General features: G+C 50.7%; 3 protein-coding genes across 3 annotated transcripts; 2 read left to right on the top strand and 1 right to left on the bottom strand.

The window, feature by feature from the left end:
• Nucleotides 1-197: 197 nt before the first annotated feature.
• LTR84_000766 (uncharacterized protein) lies at nucleotides 198-4,085 on the top strand (the record flags this gene model as incomplete). Its single annotated transcript, XM_064844396.1, is given in 6 exon segments — nucleotides 198-344; nucleotides 359-2,919; nucleotides 3,392-3,416; nucleotides 3,476-3,745; nucleotides 3,806-3,879; nucleotides 3,968-4,085. The coding sequence occupies 6 exon segments, from the start codon at nucleotides 198-200 to the stop codon at nucleotides 4,083-4,085; spliced, it is 3,195 nt and encodes a 1,064-aa protein (XP_064712256.1).
• Nucleotides 4,086-9,116: 5,031 nt separating this feature from the next.
• On the bottom strand, nucleotides 9,117-11,431 carry LTR84_000765 (uncharacterized protein; the record flags this gene model as incomplete). Its single annotated transcript, XM_064844395.1, has 3 exons — nucleotides 9,117-10,194; nucleotides 10,922-11,212; nucleotides 11,376-11,431. The coding sequence occupies 3 exons, from the start codon at nucleotides 11,429-11,431 to the stop codon at nucleotides 9,117-9,119; spliced, it is 1,425 nt and encodes a 474-aa protein (XP_064712255.1).
• Nucleotides 11,432-16,575: 5,144 nt separating this feature from the next.
• LTR84_000764 (uncharacterized protein) lies at nucleotides 16,576-19,038 on the top strand (the record flags this gene model as incomplete). The annotated part of the gene is made up of 3 exons (XM_064844394.1): nucleotides 16,576-17,081; nucleotides 17,317-18,414; nucleotides 18,501-19,038. 3 exons carry the CDS (start codon nucleotides 16,576-16,578, stop codon nucleotides 19,036-19,038), a joined length of 2,142 nt encoding a protein of 713 aa, XP_064712254.1.
• Between the last annotated feature and the right edge of the window lie 2,967 nt (nucleotides 19,039-22,005).

Here is a 22,005-nt window from a genome sequence, read left to right as displayed (position 1 = left end):
TCTACCTAGGTGCTTCCACTCTCGTGACCCGATGCTCCAGCTCCTACACCATGTCCCCTAGCATATGCATCGATCTTCCAGGTTTCCGGGGTGCAAAAGCATTCAGCATGCCGCCTCAATAGCACCGACCACCCTATTTGATTTCCTGGCACCTTCAATCCCTGTATCTGTCCGCGGGACTGGCCCTCATCGAACCCATGGCAACCGGGTCGAATCCTTCTTCTATTCTGCCCTCTCGCGTGCAGCCTCTTGTGAGAGTTCGAAAGCACAGGATGGTGGGAAGGCGAGGCCAGTCTCAAGGCCGGTGGGGCCAAGATGCAGATCCAACAGGTCGAGGAACCTTGGTTCTTTTGCACAGTGCCGAAGTCTCAGCACAAGTGCTGTCAAGGCAGATTCACATCAGGAGTCCACACGCCCCCAGAAGCGATCCAAAACGACAACAAGCCCCGACAGTCCTTGGAGCTTCTTTGACTCCAATACCCTAGATTTCGCTTCCAAAACTCGGCTGCCTGTTGCATTCTTCCATGATGTCGACAAAATACAGAAACAGCTGGAACAAGATGAACATTCGTCCACGAATACGCAGAAAGAGGTTGAGACAGACACCCGTCTGCTCACAGAACAAATGCGAATGCTACAGTCGGTCAGAGAATTGGAGGAAAAGCTGGCGCGTGCAAAGCACGATCTCAAGACTGCAATGACGCCAACCTCGGCTCGGAAGCAGGCAAAGAAGCAAACTGTTGTCCTATCGAGAGAGGACTACAAGAACTTGGTTGACTTGTACTACTATTCGATGCACTCCCGGTTCGATCCTGAAAATCCAGACCACTCTCCAACACCCACCATTTTAGAGGATTATGCCTTCAAGCTGTCCGAGGATTTTGCGCCTCCACAAGCATATGCGGATTTTTACAAAGATGATGAGAACTACCGGTCTCCACTGGAGCAGGTTGAAGCGCGAATGAGAACGCAAACGCTACAGGAAATCCGGGTTACTCAGGTCTTTCTCAATCTATTACTGAACGATGAAACTCCAAACAGGGTCTTGTTCAACGCCTATCAGAGACTGCCTAAACCTGGCGTAGCCTTCCTGCCACGAGGTACGTTGAGGGTTTTCTTGCAACGAATGGCCACCCCATGGCAAAAGAGCGAAAAGACTATGATCAGATATCTTTCACTCATCGATGATATGCAAGAAGCTGGATTGCCCATCACCCGCTGGGAGTGGGCTTCTGCCATTTATTTGGCTGGGAGATCTTTTGGGAAAGTCACACGAATAGATTTGGTGAGATCCTTTGAGATGTGGAAGCAGATGGAACAACAAGCTGGTGTTAGAGCACACAACGTCACTTTCAACATTCTTTTCGACATCGCTGTGAGATCAAACATGTATGTGGTCGCCCAACAAATACTCAAGGAGATGCATGATCGGGGTTTGCGTTTGAATCGCATGGGTCGAGTCAGTATAATATATTTCCACGGCCTGCGACGGGATGGGGATGCCATACGAAAATCCTACCGTGACTTCATTGAGGCTGGAGAGATTGTCGACACCCTCGTCCTTAACTGTGTCATTGCATCACTGCTGAATGCTGGAGAGCCTGAAGCAGCGGAGCAGACCTACGAGCGAATGAAAAGCCTCTATTCCCAGCTACATATCCATGAAGGAGACGATGGCCAGACAACATATTACAAACGATATCCTGGGCCCAGTGAACGTACCATCGGGCGTCAAATGGCTTCAAATCAACTGAACAGGGCACTGCTCAATTCCTCCAGACTGAAGGATCTATTACCTGATAACCACAAAGCATTGCAGGAGGCTATGCCTCTCGTCCCGGACCACACAACCTTCCGTGCTCTGATTGCTTATTACGTCAATGTCACGGGAGATCTCGATCGAATTGTTGTTTTGATGAACGATATGGCACAAACCTTTGGTCTGCCCTTTTCGAGTACTCTGTTCCAACTCCTGTTTAAAGGCTTCGCTTTGCATGGAGGCTCGTCGGACCCCGATGCTACTTGGAACGTTCAACGTTTAGATTCAGTCTGGAACGCGTGTCGAAAAGCAATCAAAGACAGGCATGCATACAAAAAAGCGACAGCTGCAGGCATCGAACCAACCTTGCCATCCATAAAAATGGTTAATCAGATCATGCAGGATAAGCAGAAAGAAGGCACCAGCATCTCACCCCGGACAGTACCGAGCCTTAAGAAATTAAGCACGTGGAATGAATTTGTTATTGACCTGGCAGTCTTTCCTCGAGAGCGTCGCAAGCATATTGAACGAGTCCACGCGCAGTTGTTTGAAGATGAAGCTGAGAACAAGGAAGCTTCGTCGAACGAAAAAGAAAACTATTATCCTCTTGGCGATCCCAGATTTGATCAGCAAGAAGGTGAATATGTCATTCCCCCACCATCTCAAACTATCATCCCAAACTGGTCTCAGAATGACCATAATCTGGTGTCACCAGATATTGCACGAGATGACCTGGACATGAACGAGAGCACCGAGCCCCTTTCTGGCACAACACTCCATTATTCGAATCTCAACACAGAGACAAGTGCTGCTGATGCCTCACAGACTGAGACGGGTCAAGAGACTGAATTCGGATCTGAACTTATGGAGGGCCCAGATTTCGATCCAGAAACTCGGCCAGAAGCATCCCATGCACCACATCAAGTGCGAGCCACTCAAGGGTTGGTCTGCTGGCTATTCCGCGCGTACGCACGATGTACTGGCTCTCGAAGTCAAGTCGAAGAGATTTACAACTCAGTTCGTAAAATCTGGAGGCCTCTTGATGAGCACGAGCGAGACAATGTTCTCAGGGTACTCGAACGATGTTTGCGGGACTGTGATAGATATGGTCCACCGTTGCAGAGCAGTAATGACAAGGATCGAATCAGCCGTGGAAGGAGGTGAGGCTCGTTTCTGACCTAACTAGACACGGGTCGTATCATGCCACAGGTTTAATTGTATATCATTTGTACAGCTACATAGATATTCAGTATACGTATAGAGTGCGAACTGCCAGTCGCTTCCCAATCAACTTCTCTTTCACATTCCTTGACACAGAGTATTCAGGTTTTCGCCTGTGAACATCCTCAGACACACACTAGCCTGAATAGGGCTAGGCAAATTTATGGCCAGGTCTGAAACACGATCGGACAGGTGAAGTGAGCTTCTTCGAAACCTGAGCGTGCCTCTTGTCCCATCAGCCTCGCTAGGCCGACTCTATGATAGAGCACATCACATCATGCAAGCGTGATTATAACCGAAGCTGCCGTATCCAAGCACGATGGCCGCGCCATTCCCAAACACCTACCATCTCAGAACGGTCGCCGACACTTCCGCCAAGGCTTGCTACATCTGCTACAAACCATCTGACAGGGTTCTGATTACACCTAACAATAAGGTATGTGTGCAAACGCTATTGGTCTGTCATTCAATTTGTTGTATCGGACGCTCATGAAGGCCGGTCGTCCACAACAGGACTTCTTTTATGTCTGTGTCAGTCACCTCAGTGACAGGGGGTTTGCCTCTCCTGTAGTGGATGCTGAGGCAGAAGCGGCCAAGAAGAAGAAACAGTTGATGGACCAAGAGATTCAGAAGGTCAAGGACGAATACGAAGAGAAGCAGCGAAAGAAAAAGTCGAAAAAATCATCCAAAGATGATGACAAGGACAAGGGAAAGAAAAAGGATGAGGATGATGAGAGCAAGGCTGAGAGAGAAAGGGATGACAAGGTGAGTAATATGCCCCAGACCGGGCTCAATGTCACGTCCATTCAATCTAATGTTTGCCAGATTAAAGCTATTCAAGCGGGAACGGGGGAGACTGATAAGACAGAAGATCTTCCTCGCATCTACAATCTGCACAGGTTGGTGTCAATTTCTTCCCAGACGACTCTAATAAAGCAATGCAGTGATCTGTTTAGCAGCTCTTCTTACTGATGTTTGACATGCTAGGAACTTTTATCAGATGCGACTCGACAAGCTTCGCAACCAGGAAATTGCCAAAAGAAATCAACAGCGATTGAATAGTCCTGGATTCTTCCCAGCCACGCCCAAAGGAGACGTGGTGTAGTGCCAGAAGGGCGTGAAGTCTCGAGCTTTGAGCTGAAGCAAACTAGCTTTTTCTCGGTCTTCCAGAAACTCAAAAGCCCGTACTCGCGACTTGAGCACTTCGATACTTGCCTTGTCATTAACTGCGGTCGGTTGATTCTGTCATGAGAGTTGAGTTGAGTTTCACGTATTCCCGACGAACCACTACTACCGTGTCGATACTGCAGGACCGTTCACTCATGCAAATGCAGTTTTTCAAGCCGTCAAATCAACATGACAAGAATCCATCGTTCGTGCCAGTCTCTTCACGGTTGGTTGGTTTTCTGCTAGCACCGAGATTGCGCAAGTCGTAGATCCAATCTGTGTGCGGGCTGAAGATATTTCCGTGTGCCTATCCACCACCCAGATACAAGTCCTGTCCGTCACTCATGCTTCAAAAAGTCGTCGACGAAAAGTGCCACGTCTCATAGCGCGATCGGCCAATCCGAATTGACAGAGAATGTCAAGCATAACTAGGTAATTTTCTTGTCAACTTTCACGAGTACCAGTTCGACACGTGGTGGTCTCTGGTCAGTGCTGCAATTAGATACGATGTGGTAGACGTTGCAGATGACATACAGACTCTCTCGCAAGATGCATGAGAAAATACGAGCTCGGATCGTGCAGTTCGTAATACTCCTCTGGTCCCCATGATCATCACCCCAACCAAAATCGATAGACTTTCATCGCTGGCACCATTTCGAACTACCGTGCCACGTATCCCGTACTCTGTTTTTGTGTGAAGTACGAGTATGCTGTGCCGTGCCTTCCCGATTTAGCGTATCTGCAACGTGTGTGAGCACGAAGTACACGAATTCGGTGCGGGAGGCTTGCCGTCGTTTCTCTTTTCAGTTCATCGAAAATTTTTGTCACGCTGCAATATACGAAGACAAGTCAGTCTGGCAAATTTGGTTTACTATTATTGCATATCCATGGATATTCGCTTCTGCAAAACACTATTTGCGCACGTATTCGAATCTGGAATCTTCGCCAGCAAAATCGGGCGTGTTAGAGCCTTTGCCCTCAAGCAGCAGTGCCAGCTCTACAATTGGCGAGTCGCTGTTTCTTTCCCTTCTTCGCTGCGGAACCAAAGTGCGGAAGCCACTGCACATCGATACCCATCTAGAATCATAGACTCGGAATCCGAATCTAGATTCCAAATTCTCTATGCGCAAAACTTCGTCTCCTACTCGTAGTCTCAAGTTCCCCTTAAGCTATCCACCTCGCTGTGAGCTCTCTGCTGACACATGCATTACACCCACATGTTATGCTATCAGGGCGTCCGTATTGGGGAAGTGCAACTGCCCCGCCCCCCTAGGAATGTTTGACAACAGACGGAGTTTGTCTATCCCGTAGCCCAGATTTAGCGCAGCGGGCACGAGCAACTAAGAAGTTTAGAACCCAGCAAGGCGGGCTCAGGTGGCCTTCCTTCAAGATCCCAACGTCAGCCTTGTTGAGATGCCGACTATTGTTGACGAGAAAGTCCAATATCCACACGGTCTTCGGATGCTCGGTAACCTTTGTGGGAAGCCTCACGAAGTTGATTCAAGACAATAATCATTATGGGTCGGGTCATCATTGTTACCTATCGGCATCGTCAACACTTTGGCCCGGATCCGGACCGGCAAGTGTAGATGGTTGGCTCGCAATTTGCATACTGGATGCAGAAGGTGTAAAGATTGGTCTCATCTCGGCACACCTTCCTCAGATGACCAACACTGGACGCCTTGAAGCCCTACGGGGGCCGGTATGGGTAACGATACGAAACCAAGTCGATACGAACCATAACATCCACGGTTTTCGAACAGTCATAGATGGTCAGAGAGGGATAGCTAGGAATGGTATCCCGCGCCCGAGAGCAACGCGTGAAGCTAGAGGATTCAACTGACGTTCGGAGTCCCCGAAGGATTTCAAAGTAAGAGAGCAGGATTGGGGACTTGAAGCGCTATCAGCGTTGAGCTATTCTAGTCGTTTGAAGGGATGAAACTGGCGAGCTACCCCATCAATACTATTGTCGGGCAATGCAGGTTCTGTGTGGATGGTTCAGGTTATGCCTACGAAATGGCTTCGTAAGGCAAGCAACCTAGACTACCAGGCGAAGCAGCCTAGATCCCCACCTCCACTTCATGGTTCACGGGCATACGAATACGGATAGTCGGCGCCGAAAGGATTCCCCAAAACACTAAGGATTAAGTCAACCTCTAGCCTGGCGTTCTGGCATGGTTCAGAGTTTGGAGACCGTCGTACGTCGATGAATTTCCAGGTGGAGTGCACAGAAAGCTTCGGCGCTCTTGCTCTCGACGGATTTCGATTACATGCCTTTCACATCAAACCATGACCACAAGAACTTGCAAGCCTTACAAGGCTGAATCCCCTGGATTGGCATATCGCAGATGGATGGCCTTATCAGGCGGATTACCGAGTCTGCCAATCAGCTTAGCCATCTTCCTTACTCGGATGCTATGCGAACACATCATACATCACTGCCAAATCTGTTCGCAAGCAAAGCTTTCAGAATATGCCAAAATACCCTCGAAAATTGCTAGACCCCGTGTCTGCAGCTTAAGACTGATCACTTTACGATGACCCGGAAAATGGCCGGTCTGAAAAGTGCTGTCAGGAAGTGCCAATGAGTCACCTACCAGATCCCACCGGTGAACTGCCGGCGACTTGCACCATTTTCCCATCTTGTAAAGATGGCGAGAAGCATTGACACATGTGTGTCTTGGCACCTCCGATGGGATACAACATTGATGCCCAGAAAGAGCTTGAAGCTGCAGGAATACGAGCATGAACATCGCTTGGCTGTGACGAGTGCGAGGTAGGTGATGGAAGAATTGACCTCCCGTCTAACTTCCGACTGCAAAGTAGACAGGGATTCAAGCGAGGAGAGGAGAGGGACCTGTCCATTGGATCGTTCAGGCAAGGAGTTTTACATGGTACGTTCATCCTCTTCATCCTCATGTGGGTAGACGAGACTTTCGGGACCTAGAGTGTTATCGATGTCTAGTCCCTTCAAGTGGGTCGTGTAGTAGGTACTTCACCCCGTCTTCATATGCTCAAAAACAACCAAGATAATATGGTGGGCTGCTGTATATTGAGGTTGGACCTTACCAAGCGAACTCGAAGAGTGCCCTTCACCAGAATCTAGCTTGCAACAGCTTGAACAAGCAAACTACTCGCTTTCTATCACTGAAAGGTGGACAGGACCTTGAAATCATTAATTCATGTGTGCTTTCGGTTTCCAGTCCAGGGAAATTGTGGCTGCAGGAAGAACAACGCTCTCGTGAACAATGACGCACATCTGCATGGAAGGCACTCCTTTCTGACGCAAAGCGCATTGAAAGGAAAGATTGGTCATTCCTTGTTGCGGGCCCTCTCATGCCGGGCTCTTTCAGCACTCGTCCGAGACGACGGAGTGGACCTGTACACGAGAATGAGCGGTACCTTCCTAGCCAAGTGCTGCTTCATCTGCACCTAAAGGAAGTTTGAAGCATCTTTGACAACCTGAACGGAAGTCAATACCTCTTACGGAGTTTTCCCGTGGGGTAGACATCTCTATACCCTTCTGGGACATCGAAACGCGCTGGGTCTGATAACTCTCCTTGATGTTTTGGCCCAATTTGTATAATGGTCCTGGCAGCAATCCCCCAGTGTCAGCCTCTGGAGACTTACCCCTCCCACGGTGATTAATAATGGACGTGAAGACTACAAGGTACTCGATGGGACGAGTACCTCAGCCTCACAGCCTCGCGCCCTTCCCAAGCACGGAGTTCCGCATGTGAATACCGAGTCTGACTCTTCTGAGCTCTCGAATAGAACCATTGACTCCACTCAACACCCTCATCCCCCATCCCGTGTCGACATACTGACTACTGTATGTAAGCAACTGACAGCGACGGATTGCAATAACGGCCGTTCTACGAAAGTGGCTGACCACACTCAACTCCGTGCGAAACATGGAAGTTCAGTCTGGGTAATTGAATACCTCCCCTTAGGTCGTAGGGTCGGGGATTCGGGAGAGCATTCAGGGTCGGTGTCTCCAGTAACGGCCGGAACGATAATCTCACGCGAAAGAGCCAGCGGTGGCTTTGGTCAACGTTGAAGGTGAACTGTCGGCCAACCGCGAACCTTTTCCGGCAATTTGTGGCGCAATGCCTTTGTCCCCGGAACTGACTAGTAGACTTAGATAGAGCCGGTTGATTTGGAAGCCTTGAAGGCGACAACAGATCCGCATGGGGGGGTTGGGAGAGAGAGAAGGGACTAATAGTTGAATGTTTACTCATTAATGGCGTGTTTTTCCAAACAAGCCGAATCTGGTAGTTGTCAGATCTCTAAATTGCAGATTTCGATTCCCCCTTGCTGGTGGTGGTGGTGGCGACGGAATGAGGCGACGGAATGACACGAGGGTACCTGGGTAGGTAAGCTGCTCGTCCGAGTAATAAGCACCAACCCCGTCCCCACCAGGTCCAGTGTGAATCTCAGAATCTCAGATCGGCACGAGGCGTTACTTAAGCCTCTTTGCGTTTTAAAGTCCTCTTTGAGTAAATGGTCATGGTGCACGTCGGGCTTCATTTCAGCCTTCTGTGCCTTCCCCCCTCCCCCCCCGCCCCTGAGGTGCGGATAAGCCCCAACGTCGTATGTAGATTGGCACAGTAGGTCAAGTAAATGCACGGTGAGGTGGGAAGAAAGGGAAAGGGGCCAGTGAGTCCATGCCAAGGATTTCAAACGTGTCTTTTCTACTGCGTCCATGGACCTGGCGGTTTTTGTCGCATCGCCTCGTGGACCACTCGCTGCTCTCTGTCGGTAATGGCGCATTAGGCAGGCAGGCTGGCTTGGTAACGTGTTTGCTTACTACTCTCGACAAATCATTGATTGGTGTGCCGGGTACGGAGGTAAGTACTCTGTTGAATCGAGGATTGCTTGGTGGATCTAACATGGGCTTATGGCTTCTGGTTTCATGCACCAGTGCTACACAGAACAGGAAGCGTGATCAGTAATTGCTCCTCCAGACTCATAGGTTTCCCGCACCTCCACGCCTCATTCCCGGCGGAAGTCGTACTGAAGGGTGATGCTGGTGTTGCTGTTGCTGTTGCTTGTCCTGGTCCTGGAAGGACAGGCCTGCAGTACCATCTGTAATCGTGTTCACACCCCCATCTCCTGGCACTTTACCACTCAAGGCAAGTTGGTCGGAAGCAGTAACAGCACCGATGCTCCTAGACGGGCCCTGTCGGACGGGGACTTCGTCGATCTTGGCCTTTCCCACTCCAAAGCCCGGTGTGACCCACCCTCCACAACTGCAGCGTAGACCTTGCCATGCAAATTTTCCTATGTTCGCTCCGCACTTTGGGTTTGGGCATGTCAGACGGCCGTCCAGCGTTCCCTCGCCCAACGCACCCTTCATCCATGACAGTGGGTGCAGAAAGATGTGCGCACATGCTTCGCCGGCCGTCGGGTCGCGGTGTGGTGGTGGCCGATGACGAAGGATGAAGTTGGATTTCGCGACCAACCATCGGCATTTACGACACTTGATGTCAACTTCTGTTACGGGTGTTCGTTTGCCTCCAGCGGCTGTGCTGGGGTCTGATGTGGAGAACATTGGGTTTGTGATTTCGGGGTCTGGATGATCTTCTTTGGCCTCAAGGCGTCGTCTGCGTGTTTCGTCCTCTCCGTCAATACCATCCAGGTCCGTCTCGTCGCCTTCCTCGGCCTCCTCGTCGCGCCAAGTGATGTGTTCAAGCTCCGGAGCCCGATTTACGCTCAGTGCGTCCATTACATTGCGTGAGTTCATCCACCGGCGGTAGATTTTGTGATTCTCAAGCTCGCTTTGTGTTGTTGGGCAACCCATCTCCACATACATCCGTAACTGTTTTATGAAACCTTCGTTGGGTTCAACGCGAGGTCGCCCCTCACGAAGGAGTGCCAATGCTGATTCCACAGAGAGGGGCGTAGGCGGCAGAGGTACCATGTCGGATTCCCCTGAGGATGGCAACGTCGTAGCATTCGGGTGTGTCCGAATTGCCTGAGGTTGTCTTGAATGCCAAAGTAGATAGGCTAGAACGACTGTGGCTGAACGAGAAACACCCATGGCACTATGCACCAGAGATTAGCATCATTCTGCGAATCGTTTAAACACAATCATCGTAGACTCGAGCACAACTGATGAATTGCGACTTTATCCGATGCCTTTTTGATTTCAGTTGATTGGGCTTCATGTAAAGATATGTTGAAGCTTAGGTCACGAGTGCAAGGGTCGGGGTCGGGTATTCAGCCTTATAGGGCTGAGCATCCCGAGCACGTGGATCACAAGTCACGTGGACGCAGTTGCTCACTGCTACCCAGAGGGCGAGAAAGGGGGGCCAAAACCAATACCCCCTGTTATTGCTCAAGAGAGTTGTTGCGCGCTATCTTGCCCCCTGTCTGGTGCGAAGTACCGGAGTTCTTGTCTGTCGAGCCCTGTCAAATGTCTCAAGGGTCAAGGCTGCCCACGCTGAAGTTTTGTTATGGCGAATTTGCTCTAGCTTCACAGCCAAGCCACCAACGATACCAGGCAAGTCGCAAGTAGTCCAGAGACCATTGTCGCACACAAGAGGCTCCGTTTCACAAAGAGTGAATACAAGTATTTTTAGAGTCTTGCAAAGGCACAGATCCCAGAGTCGAGAAGTCAAGTTGGTCAGAGGCAGGGGCCACTGGAATGCGAGACCGAGCAAGTGGAATGAGGAAGGTGGTATGATCGGCCTTGCCTCACCATACAAGCGCCGAGCGGCAAATGAGGAGCGATGTACATGTACTGATAAGGGAAAGAAATTTTTGACCTACCAGTGAACGAGAATACCACTTTGACGCGGAGACTCACTCGAAGAGCCGGGTTTGCTGGTACCATCCCGCCCCCGAGTTGGAGTCCAATAATTCAGACCCTGGTGAATAAAATCATTGCTGCGCGGAAAGTACTCCAGGATGTTTGAGTCATAGACGTCGTCAAGAGGAATTTGTAGATGCCGGAACCCTCGAATAAGAGGTGAGTTCTCTGCGAATTTCCAGTCAACTGCTGACACAATATGTGTAATGTTTGCTGCCTGGAGCTCTTTATGGCGCCGTAAGGCTGTAAATCTTGTAGGTGCATAAAAAGAGTTAGCTATTTGGGGACTGCTATGGGTTTCGCCATTGGGCTAGAAGGAACCTTGCTTGATCAGGAACACAGCTCGTAGTAGTGTAGCGCAAGGGCCAGCTCATGATTCATGAGGTGTTTGAACAAGTCAGTAGGGCGACTTACCCATCCACGTAGATGTTAAAGCCTGGGCACTTGCTGAGTGGACCCGGGACATCCATGCTTGAACGGTTGTGGTGTATGGAGTTACACACGAGTATCTGTAGATGGAAACGGTATTCGGCAACTTATAATGCCGCTGGTCTAAGGGTGAGAAAACCCTGGCGGTGAAGGGTTGCTTTTGACAGGGGTGAAAGTTGGAACCAGAATTCCACCGGCACTTTCGGTGATTGCGACAGACAGAGCGGTCAAATTGGTAGCTGCGAGAGTTTCTGTCGATGTGATTGTTATCAGGATTGAATTTATTTGAGTCATACAAGGGAGCCACCGACACGTGCAGAGGATAACTCGGAGAGATTCGTACAAAAAGCTGAAATATCGAAGTGACTCAAAGTGAGTGCCCGCCAAGAGTGGCAAATCCGACTTCACAAATGATAGTAGCCTAGAGTTTTTGCTGAGCGTGGGCGGTAGTAATCTTGAATCGCCTATTCTGTCAGAGCCAGTGCGCAAAGAAGTGTTCGGATGCGACTCAACTGACAACCAACTAGATATCCAAGAATCTATACCGGGGTGCTGTACAAACCAAACCTGATGGAGAGGCCGAGAGTAAGTACCTCGGTAGTCCATTTCGGGTGTAATGGAAAATATTCTCTAACATCAACTCGCGAGTTACTCAAAGGCCCCGTCTACATGACTCGCCACAAGTTTGCCCCTGAAGGCTGACAGACGAAGGGACCTCTATCCGACAAAACCGAGCCATCATTACCAAGTACCAGAGGCCGATAGGCGGGTAGGGGTGCGTGCTGCGCCACACACTTACAGTCTGGATGTTAGGAGGCTGAAATGATGAAGAACTACTCCAGTCATAGGGATCACCGAGGAGTATATCTGAACATAGCTAACAAAAGACAATTTGGCGGCTACAATCCTTCGTATGCTGTTGATGCCCGTTCAGAGTGCTGTGATGTATCTATCGGAAGAAGGCGCACACCTCTACAGTCGACAAGAGCCACGGCAGGTGCTCTTGCAAGTTGCCTGTATCAACGGGCTGTTTAACTACGGAACAACGAGTATTCCTCGAACCCACTCTCACTGGACAGTTTCAGCGTCGTGGAGATGGTGTTCCCAAAGAGGAGGATATTCGTTATTCACAATACGGATAATATGCGTATCCTTCCTGAGTTTGAACAGGGTCCACTTAGGATTGGGAGTGATATCCTTATTCTGATCACTACTGAATGTCTGGGGTGCAGAATCTCAGACCGACTCTATCGGCCAGCACTAAGCGAACATTTTTGTGCAACGAACGGAAAACGGAGTTCACACCACGTAATCGCCCTTCGATCCACCGGTTCTCGGCGATATGACTCCTTTTGAATGGTTACTCCGCAATGCCAATGACCTCAAACCAAAGTCTTTACTTGTGCAAACGCCTCGACAAGAGGGTGTCCACTCTCTACCACCAAGCCTTCTCGTTGGTTCAGATGCTGCGATCCTGAGAGAGGAGTATAATCCGTAGTTGGCCTACTATCCATCATTCCACCTCATCCTATCCATCCATTCATCTTGCCTGACACTTGGATCATTCAACCTCCACTTTTGTGAGATTATTATGAAACTCGAGCTTGGGCCTTTGCTTTCAAAATATGATCTGCCTGCCTGATGGGTCCCTGGGATGCTTACTCGTACGTTAGTAGTGAGTGGGGTGCCAGTGATGTGGTCCAACTCCATCCTGGTCCATCCTGGTCCATCCTGGAGGTAGGTTTCGCGGCTATTTTCGCAGCACACTCGCTAGAAGGCTTGTTGCATCGTCCAAGTGTACAGCGACTCACCGAGTGTTGGTTTGGCGAGGACGGTCGTCTGACGATTGGATGTACACGTTGGAAACGCTCGACGTTGGGTTTTACAAGATCTATCTCATGGATTCCTTCGCGCGGCAGATTTACTTCGCGTGGCTCCTCGTACGGGCTGAAAGGCGGCGGAATTCCGTTTCCCAGAGCCTATGAGCTACAGATAGTATCCACGGGCCAGCCACGGTTCTTGGTTGACAAGGGTCAAATGAGCATGTCATGGGACATGCATTTTGTGACGCTCTTGCCGTCTGGAACTCGGTATTGGTTGTCACTGTCGCTGCCATGAATTGGGGACAGGGACCTTGCTTGCTACCTCATATTCAAAGAGTGTCACACCTCGTCACCATTGAAATACGACGGGTTGGCCTATGACGTGAGCATGGTGGTTGACAGGGAGTTACTAGTCCCTCTCTAAAATGCATCGGTCTAGCCTTGTCGGGAGAATGCTGTCGAGGAAATACTGCACGAGGCGCAAGGACTGACCATGACCCTGGACCATTTTGAGGACGTGATTCTTGGCAGTCAAATTGAGCACTTCCGGAGTGAGGACGGCGAAAGGTAAGCAGATACACTGGTGGGAGCACACCAATGGGTCGAGGAGGCACTATTGCAAAGAAATGCACCTAGCTTCTCCCGGATCGCAGAGAGATGAAGAGGATTCCGGCACGTTTGCATGGTATCTTGAAAGTTAGACCATTTGTCAAGAGGTAAGCTGAAGCCAAAGGAGGCACGACTTTCCAGAACTGGCTGGGGTCGGAGTCCGTGGTGAGTGGTACAGTCAAGTGGTAAGGCTTAGCGCTCAGCTGCAAGATAGTCGGAAATACACAGGATGGCCACACAATCACGATTCATGACAAGTCTGGAATATGCTCGGACCTGGAGGTCAAAAGAGCAAAGCAATATTTGTGGCGAGACCAAGATCAAATTGTGAGCGGCAATAATGTCAGAGTGTGGCAGTCATTCTCTACGAATCATCCCAGTTTTGACAATTTGATCAGCCCGCCTCACACCGAATTTTTCCAGATGGGTAGAGCGATACACGTAAAGAGTAAGTATTGCGCACTTGGCCGAAGTCTCATAGGGCTTACCGTTGGATGCACAATTCATCCAATTCCGTGCATAGTGGAAATCAAGAATGCAAGAATGCACGCGGGACAGCGGGGCAGAGCTGTAGGTCGACAGGGATGACATGTCTGCCGCTCGTCGTCTGTAGACGGTACGGATACGGATAGGTACCTACCTACGTAGGGAGGAGTCGACCTCGTATGCATTGGTTCTGCCGTACCCTACTCGTACGATTCTCAGCTTAGGCGCGAAAGCCATCTGTGGGATGCCTCTAAGCAGTAAGTCTCAAACACCACTGCTCGTACTACTTTGACCAGTGTCACTCGTACTCGCAACATGAAAGCCCAGGAATGAAGCTGAGGCGATGGCAGTGCGAGATACCTAAGGGTTGGCACTCGTACTTATGGCCGTTTTGGGCAGGTCCAGTGATAATGTTGGTTCCCTTTTGCCACAGCAGCTGTACTGGAGCCCAGGGACCAGTTGGACCGACGATTCGTCATATTAGGTGGTGACTCTACCGACGTTCCATGGAGGTAATGGTTCAGTATTGGGGTGGTATTTGTATGTTTGAGCGTGCTTAATACGGGGTACAGATGGTGGAAGAGCTGGAGACCTTCTTTCCAAAGTGGAAGTCGAACGGAGCGAGGCAGAATTGTCTCCGAGGTTCCATCCTGGCCAAGGGTGAGGGTTGAAAGAAGACCCCACCCGGGCGGCAGAAGCCTCTTTGACACGCTAGAATCTCCCCTCTCCTCGTAGGGCTGAACCTGAGGCAAACCAGTGTCGATGGACCATGGACCATGGACCACGGCTGCCCGTGGTGTCAGGAAGGATGCTGCCGAAAATGCTGGGCACGGGACCAGGGATTTCATGGCCCGCTGCAGGCAAACCACGGGTATCAATCGCCATGGAACAGAGTCTCTACCAGCAGAGTTTCCGTTGCCAAAGCCTATCATCACGGCCGGTGCGTCCTGCTGAAGCATAAAAATGTATCATGATGCGAGCGTGGATCGCATGGCCTGATGGGGGTTCATTGGGGGGAGGCCCGACCTTTGGAAGCTAGGACCATGCCCAATGCCCATGGCCTTGGCTACCTACCTAGGTAGGGCTAGGGCTAGGGCTGCTAGTACAAGTGGTACGAGAGTAGTGCAGCCAGGGTCTCAATGAGCAATGAGCAATGAACATGGGGCTTGCGCGCTAAGGCTCAGGCATGGCCTTAGGCTCGGGCAATAGGCTCGCATGCAACATGGCGGGTTTAAGTGGCTTTTCCATGCAAGCTGGGCCCTGGGGGGGGGCGTCCCGCGAGTCTCTTTCGACTTTTGTAACTTCGCTGTGCTTCTTGGGGCTGCTGGAGGCTAATAAGGCTAAGGCTCACACTGGCTCAGGCTCAGGCGCAGGCGAAGGGATCCATCTTGACAATCTGCATCGAGGTCTCCATTCTCATCCTCTATGCGGTGCTCGCTTTACTCTTGTACCGCGTACGAGTCCTGTCCTGCCAGTGACTCCTGCTGCCCTTCCTCCAATCCCCGTTGCCATTCAACGTGCAGAGACACTTCCTCTGTCAATCGCAACACTCCAATCCACCAACGAGGACCGCAGAATCACTCATCTCATCCTCTCGAGTCCCATCCCACCTCGGACCAAAAGCCGTGCAAACCATCCTCTGGCACTCCTCCATTGACCTACGCAGACTCAGGGCTACACCATGCTCAGCGCACGACTCGTGCCTCGTCTACTCGCTGCTTGCCTGACTCTTGCCTGATACGCGAGCGTGCCTCCTTCGTTTCTTCTTCAAATGCTTGCCGTCTCCTCTGACTGGTCCCTGCTTCTTCGACTTCTTGACTTTGTTTGACATACTACTGCTACGCACCTCCGAGCCTGGCAGTACATGGCTTGAGAGAGCAACAAATCGCTTTGGCACTCCCTCATCCTGTCCTTACCGTCGAACCATCATCCTGTCAGTTCAATGACCACACAAACCTGGACACAATCATCTCCACTCCGAATCTCTCCAGTACATGACCGCCGGGGGTATTGTTACATCCCAGCCCGTGGGCACTTTACACTCCGACTTGGCCCAGCTGAAAGACTTGACCAGACAACATAGACCAAACACTCGGTCTCCGCGGTATAAGTGCAGAGGACCACTTCGCCACAGGTCACTATACCAAAACTCTGGGCTCCATTGCCACCAGCACGATCTACGATTCTCCCTTCGTACACTCCGAGTTCCATTTCATCTCGTATCGCCTCCCAACTTTCCGATGTTGCAGTGGCTCTGAGACAGGAACATGGACATCCATAGGATTCCCACCCATGTGGTGCGGACTCCTTCTCAAAGGAACGATGCTGCGGCACCTCAATCTCCTCGAACCACCTCCCGATCGAGCTCACAACCCTCCCACGACATACTCCATCCTCGTGGTGCCATGACCATCCCAGGCGCCCGTTTCGATGACGCTCCTCCTCCACTACCTCCTCCCAGATTCAATGAAGAGTTGGCCCATGGAATAGATGTTGCCTGGAGTTGGGGCAACAGTAACCCTTTCGACTACAACAAGAAGCACTTGGCCCCGATACAACCTGGCTCGAGTTTGTATGGCAGCTATCGAGAACCCCACGGACCCTCAATTTCGCTACGGAGGCCCGATGACATGGACTTGGACGACGAAGAAGACCATCGGCGAGGAAGCACAGTCTCAACACTCAGATCTCCATCTCCCGCCGAGTCAAGGTTGGGTGGCCACATACCTTCCCTAATCAGAAGGCCGCCATCACCTACAACTCTTAATCAAAGGTTAGTAATCCATTCCATGATTTGCCCGGGCCCACTGCACGAACACAACCGACCATCGACCTGGACGTCTTTGGATGTTTCGGAACTAGTGCCGCATATCGGCGTTCCAGTTTTGACTCCGGCTCGCCAGAGACCTCACCACCCGTTTTGTGTCTTATGCTTTTGGGGGCCAACTTGCCGCCCGTTAGCTCCGAGGGGAAATAAGAAAACCGCTGACCCTCAGTTCTATTTCTAGATTGCATGGCGAAATGCCCCTGGCGCAACAGAACTTCAACCGTTCATCTCAAGCCTATGATCAACGCGTTTTATCCAAGATTGGAAAGTCCAATTCGCCTCCGCGACATCAGAGGTCAAGTTCGACCGAGTCCACAACGTTTGCGCAGAAGCTTTCCCTACAGATCAAGGATGCGCAAGGCTCGTTGCCTTCCACCAATGAGCTTTCAGCGGCGTCCTTCGACCCCGTAACCAGATGGATCTCAAGTCCGGTATCAGCTGGTTTGTCCCCCGGAGCCAGGCCTGGCTGGCGTGACTATGGTATGGGCCACCGAAGTCCTTCCATAGACAGTGCCGCCACAAGCCTTGTCCTGGATCCGGAGCTTTTCGTCCAGCCTCGAGCAAGTGCCCTCACCTCATCCGTCGGCTCACTCATGGGCACCGATGATGGAGCCAGTTTTGTCAGTCAGTCGCACCGTGGTAGTTATGATCAAGGCATCTTTGCAGAATCGGAACCAGACCTGGGGACAGATGAGCCCGAGGACCAGGCCTTTCGCAATTTAAACCTGGGTGACTCACAACAGCAGGTGGGCCGAAGACCCTCTAAGCAGGGTATGAAGCGGCGGGCACGGTCTCCCCCCGATGTGTCTCGGGACGATAAATCACCATCACGTGGCACTCCGACTGAACTATTTCAGAAACTCAGTGCAGGTTCCTACTCTCACTCACCGGTCGCCCGATACCAGCCCAAGCATGGCTCTGTTTCGTCCACTTCGTCCAGCGTCCGACACAATTCTTATGCATCTTCCCTTGCTCTATCAATTGCCGGAAGTTCTATGACCAGTGTTTCATCCTTCGACCGCTTGTCACCGCTAGATCCTAGCCAGCCTCCATATATAACCTCGGCTATACCTGTTTCGAGCCCTGCTACGTCAATAGCGCCCTCGCGGAATCTGCCCACACAATTGCCCCTCGATGCGCACTCACCGATTCGAAAAATGTCCTTGCAAAGTGCTGTGAACGAAAGCAGACTGCCTCCAGCAACCCGCATCGGAAACTATTTCATGTGCGATTGTTGTCCCAAAAAGCCCAAAAAATTTGACACTGAGGAAGAATTAAGGTGAGTTTCTCGCGCTTCGAGACAGATTGATGGTTTTGCTATTGTTGTCTCGTCTCAGCGTTCTAGGTTGACTAACCAATCTACAGAACACATCAAATGGAAAAGCAGTATACCTGTCAATACTGCAACAATCGGTTCAAAAACAAGAACGAAGCGGAACGACATCAAAATTCCCTACATCTACGTCGTCATTCGTGGTCGTGTGCAGCAATCTCCAGTTACGAAGCCGCTTTTCATCCGACCTCACCACCAACTACCTCGACCCCGACTTCACAGACCGATTCATGTGGTTATTGTGGCGAGGAATTCTCTAATTACCCACAACCGGATTGGAACCGCCGCATTGACCACCTCACGAATGTGCACAAATTCGGGGAATGCAACCAGGCCAAAAAATTCTTTAGAGCAGACCACTTCCGACAACACCTCAAACATAGCCACGCCGGACAGAGTGGCAAGTGGACAAATATGCTGGAAACTGTTTGTCTGCGAGAAGAATTTCCACAGGACAACGCAGGTGTTTCACCCACTGGCAGTGACTCAAGCCCGGGTCGTGGACCTAGCAGTCTCCTAGACCCGCCCATGGGTGGTGCCACGATCAACGAAGTACATGATGAGACTTGAATGCGAACTCGCTCTAGAAGATTTTTACTCTAGCCTGTCCAAGCTGCAGGACTCTGCAGAGGCCTCAACGTTCTGAGGGTTACAATCAACATCTCTGGGCTACGGAAGGACCCGAGGTGCATGATTGGCTGTCCAACCCAGTCAACGTTCCAGGGGCCGGCCATTTTGGCAACCCCGCGGAACGGTCTGCAATTGAAAGCATGGGACTTTGGTAATATGCTTAGGCCTACCAGATGCTGCCCTCTTCCGAATATACTGATCCAAATCATGCACCCTGAATGCTCTCGATCGGTGATGGGAAACTGCCATTTCTGCGCAAAGACGAATTCTGTGTTCGGCGGCTGGTACTTCCCATTTCGTACCCAACCAGGATTGGTGCATTTCACCTTTTGACGAACATCGTGCATCTGCGACGTTACTATCTACAGTCACACCGACCTTCTTTCTTGAGACAGCAGATCAAGGCCAATCAAACAGGGTGTTTGCATTCATTGTATGATTCCTTATGAAGCTTGCATCGCGTTTCTTGCACTTTCTGGCACAGTACACAAAGTCCTGATTCCATTCATGATATGATTTGATGAGGTGCGTTGACAGGGCCGTTGGTACTCAGATCCTGTTCCCATGCCACAATTTAGTGCCTATTTGCGAGGAAAACTACGGGCGCCCTGAGGGCTGGTCGGCAGATTCAAGTTGATCACGAGCTTTTGGTGTACCATACCTGCACATCTGGGCACGACACCTCAAATATGGGTGTGTGACACACCGCATTTGCCTTGAACGTGGGAGGATACGACAATTCTAGGATCTCATGCAAAACGACAGGTAGACTCTGACTCTGATATCAGTATGGACCATACGCATTGTTACCGTCTGCTCCATTCCTGCTTGAATTTCTCATGACGACCGCAATGCGGGTCTGTCTGTCTGTCCGATACCATCTGAGAAGCTAGGAAGGCAGAGCCGCGGACCGTAAGCGGGGTTATATCACCTGGAGATTGGATGGGACGAGGGTGTCGCGGGTGTGCAGCCATATCACTTTGAAGTGTCAGAGTGGGGGATGCTTACCTAGGTATCCTTCTACGGAGCCTTGTACTGGAAACATGATCGGTTGGAGTGTCATAGCAGAACAGCAGCATTGTGCAATGAACCTATTGCATCATGCCACGCTCCCCTGGACCATCAAAACGAATTGGTTTCCCAATGCACATTGCGGTCATTGAAGGTGGTCATCTAGGCCAGTGATTGGTGCCTGCGCCTGACCTCGGACCAGATCCACAGCTCCATCGGTGGTGATGAGCGATAAATCGGTCCAGAGGGTGAACAGCTCACGAAAGAGAATCTGACCCCCTCATCGGTCGCCTTAGTGCTTACCTGCTTGCCGTATTCGACCTTTCCGTAACTGGGGCCTTGAAACAGACCAGGCATGTATTTGGTTCGACTGCTCCAAGATCGATCAGCATGGGTATGAGATGCGGATCGGCAAGTGACTAGCAGAGATGTTTGGTCCGTTCCTTCGTCTCTTCTGGGGAAAGACAAGGACGCCCTACTGCAGCTCTTCACAAAAACATGGTGTGGTGGTAGGCCTTGCGAATGGTGCCAAGCCCTTTACCATGATATCGGTGTTTGATACGACCCTTCATTCAAGCCTGTTCCAGTCACCCATGCTCGCCAACAGCTAGCACAATCGGCAACTGTATCCGGAATTAGTGGGCGGATACCAAAAACCGAGTACGCTCTTCGGATGACTTTTGAAGGTGGCTCTAGTCAACGACAGGCATCCTTTACAATTTCATGTCTTGAACGGGAAATGGTCAGGACAAAACAAGCTAGCCTTGCGTCTGCATTCTCTCGCCCGTGTAGGGCGGCAAGTGCAAGTTCAAATCCGATGTAACTTCGTGATGGAGAGGAAACAGTACTCACATGCCGTGATTGTGCATTATGTTGATAGTGAAATCATCAGAAGTTGCAAAATTCGATCACTCGGTATCACTCAACCCACCAAAACTCTGTTCTTCCTCGACGCAAAAAGGTTCATCCACGACAATCCGAACAAATCCATGGATTCCATATGAGTTGAATTGACCATTTCCTCTTCCTGGTCTAGCCAGTCTCCATTTGAGACCACCGGAAGATAATAGACCGTGAGCCACGGCACAGGCATGGAGAAGCGGACACAAGTCGTGCTTGAGTCTTTTCCAATACATCAACTCATTTACTTCCATGAACTTTGCAGGCTTACAAGTATCTGAGGTCGTATCCTGTTCAGTATCTCAGATTTCGCATCAACAAGGCGTTAATTGGTCGGGTGTGATCGAGACTCTTTTCGAGTCAGGCTCTTCCACCAGGATCCTCTCCCCTTCCTCTTGGATGCCAAGAACACGATTGATTGGAGATCAGGGATCCTATCAATATTTTCCGGGGTTGTCGATGCCTCTGACGTGAGATCAGCCACCTTACCGGATCGGACAGTGTAACTAGGTGAGGATGGGATAACGCTGTTCGCATCTAACCTGCACATTCCGAAACGCTTGAAGACGGGTGAATAAGGGACCAAGCTCGCTCTCAAGGCTCTATTGATGTCAAGTCAGTGATGTTGCTCATGGTCTCGTTGCCTCGAACGACCGGCTGGTAAACTTTTCCTTGGACTTTAGAGCCGCAAAACCATGGCTGTGAATGGCACCACTTCACAAATCACCTTGGAAGAGCAAGGTACCGGCCCGATTGGTCTTCGATTCCCCGCCAGGAACGATGTTCTACAACCACACCACTTTGCGTCAAGTTTGGTGTACGGATAGCAAATCTGCGCTTCTCAGGGCATTACTTTGTCACAGCCTATCGTTGTCGGCCTTTTCGGTCAGGTGCCTAATACTTACTTATTGTGTATGTCTGCCGGAGTCGGGTGGTCCACCTATCAGGGCTCCGCGTGGTCAGCGAAGTGACGAAGAGCGATGATCCAAGTCAGTC

The sequence above is a fragment of the Exophiala bonariae genome (assembly GCF_035927105.1).
Source record: "Exophiala bonariae strain CCFEE 5792 chromosome Unknown scaffold_1, whole genome shotgun sequence".
NCBI lineage: Eukaryota > Fungi > Ascomycota > Eurotiomycetes > Chaetothyriales > Herpotrichiellaceae > Exophiala > Exophiala bonariae.
Note: the sequence above shows the minus strand (reverse complement) of the source record. Positions and strands in the feature narration are given on the sequence as shown.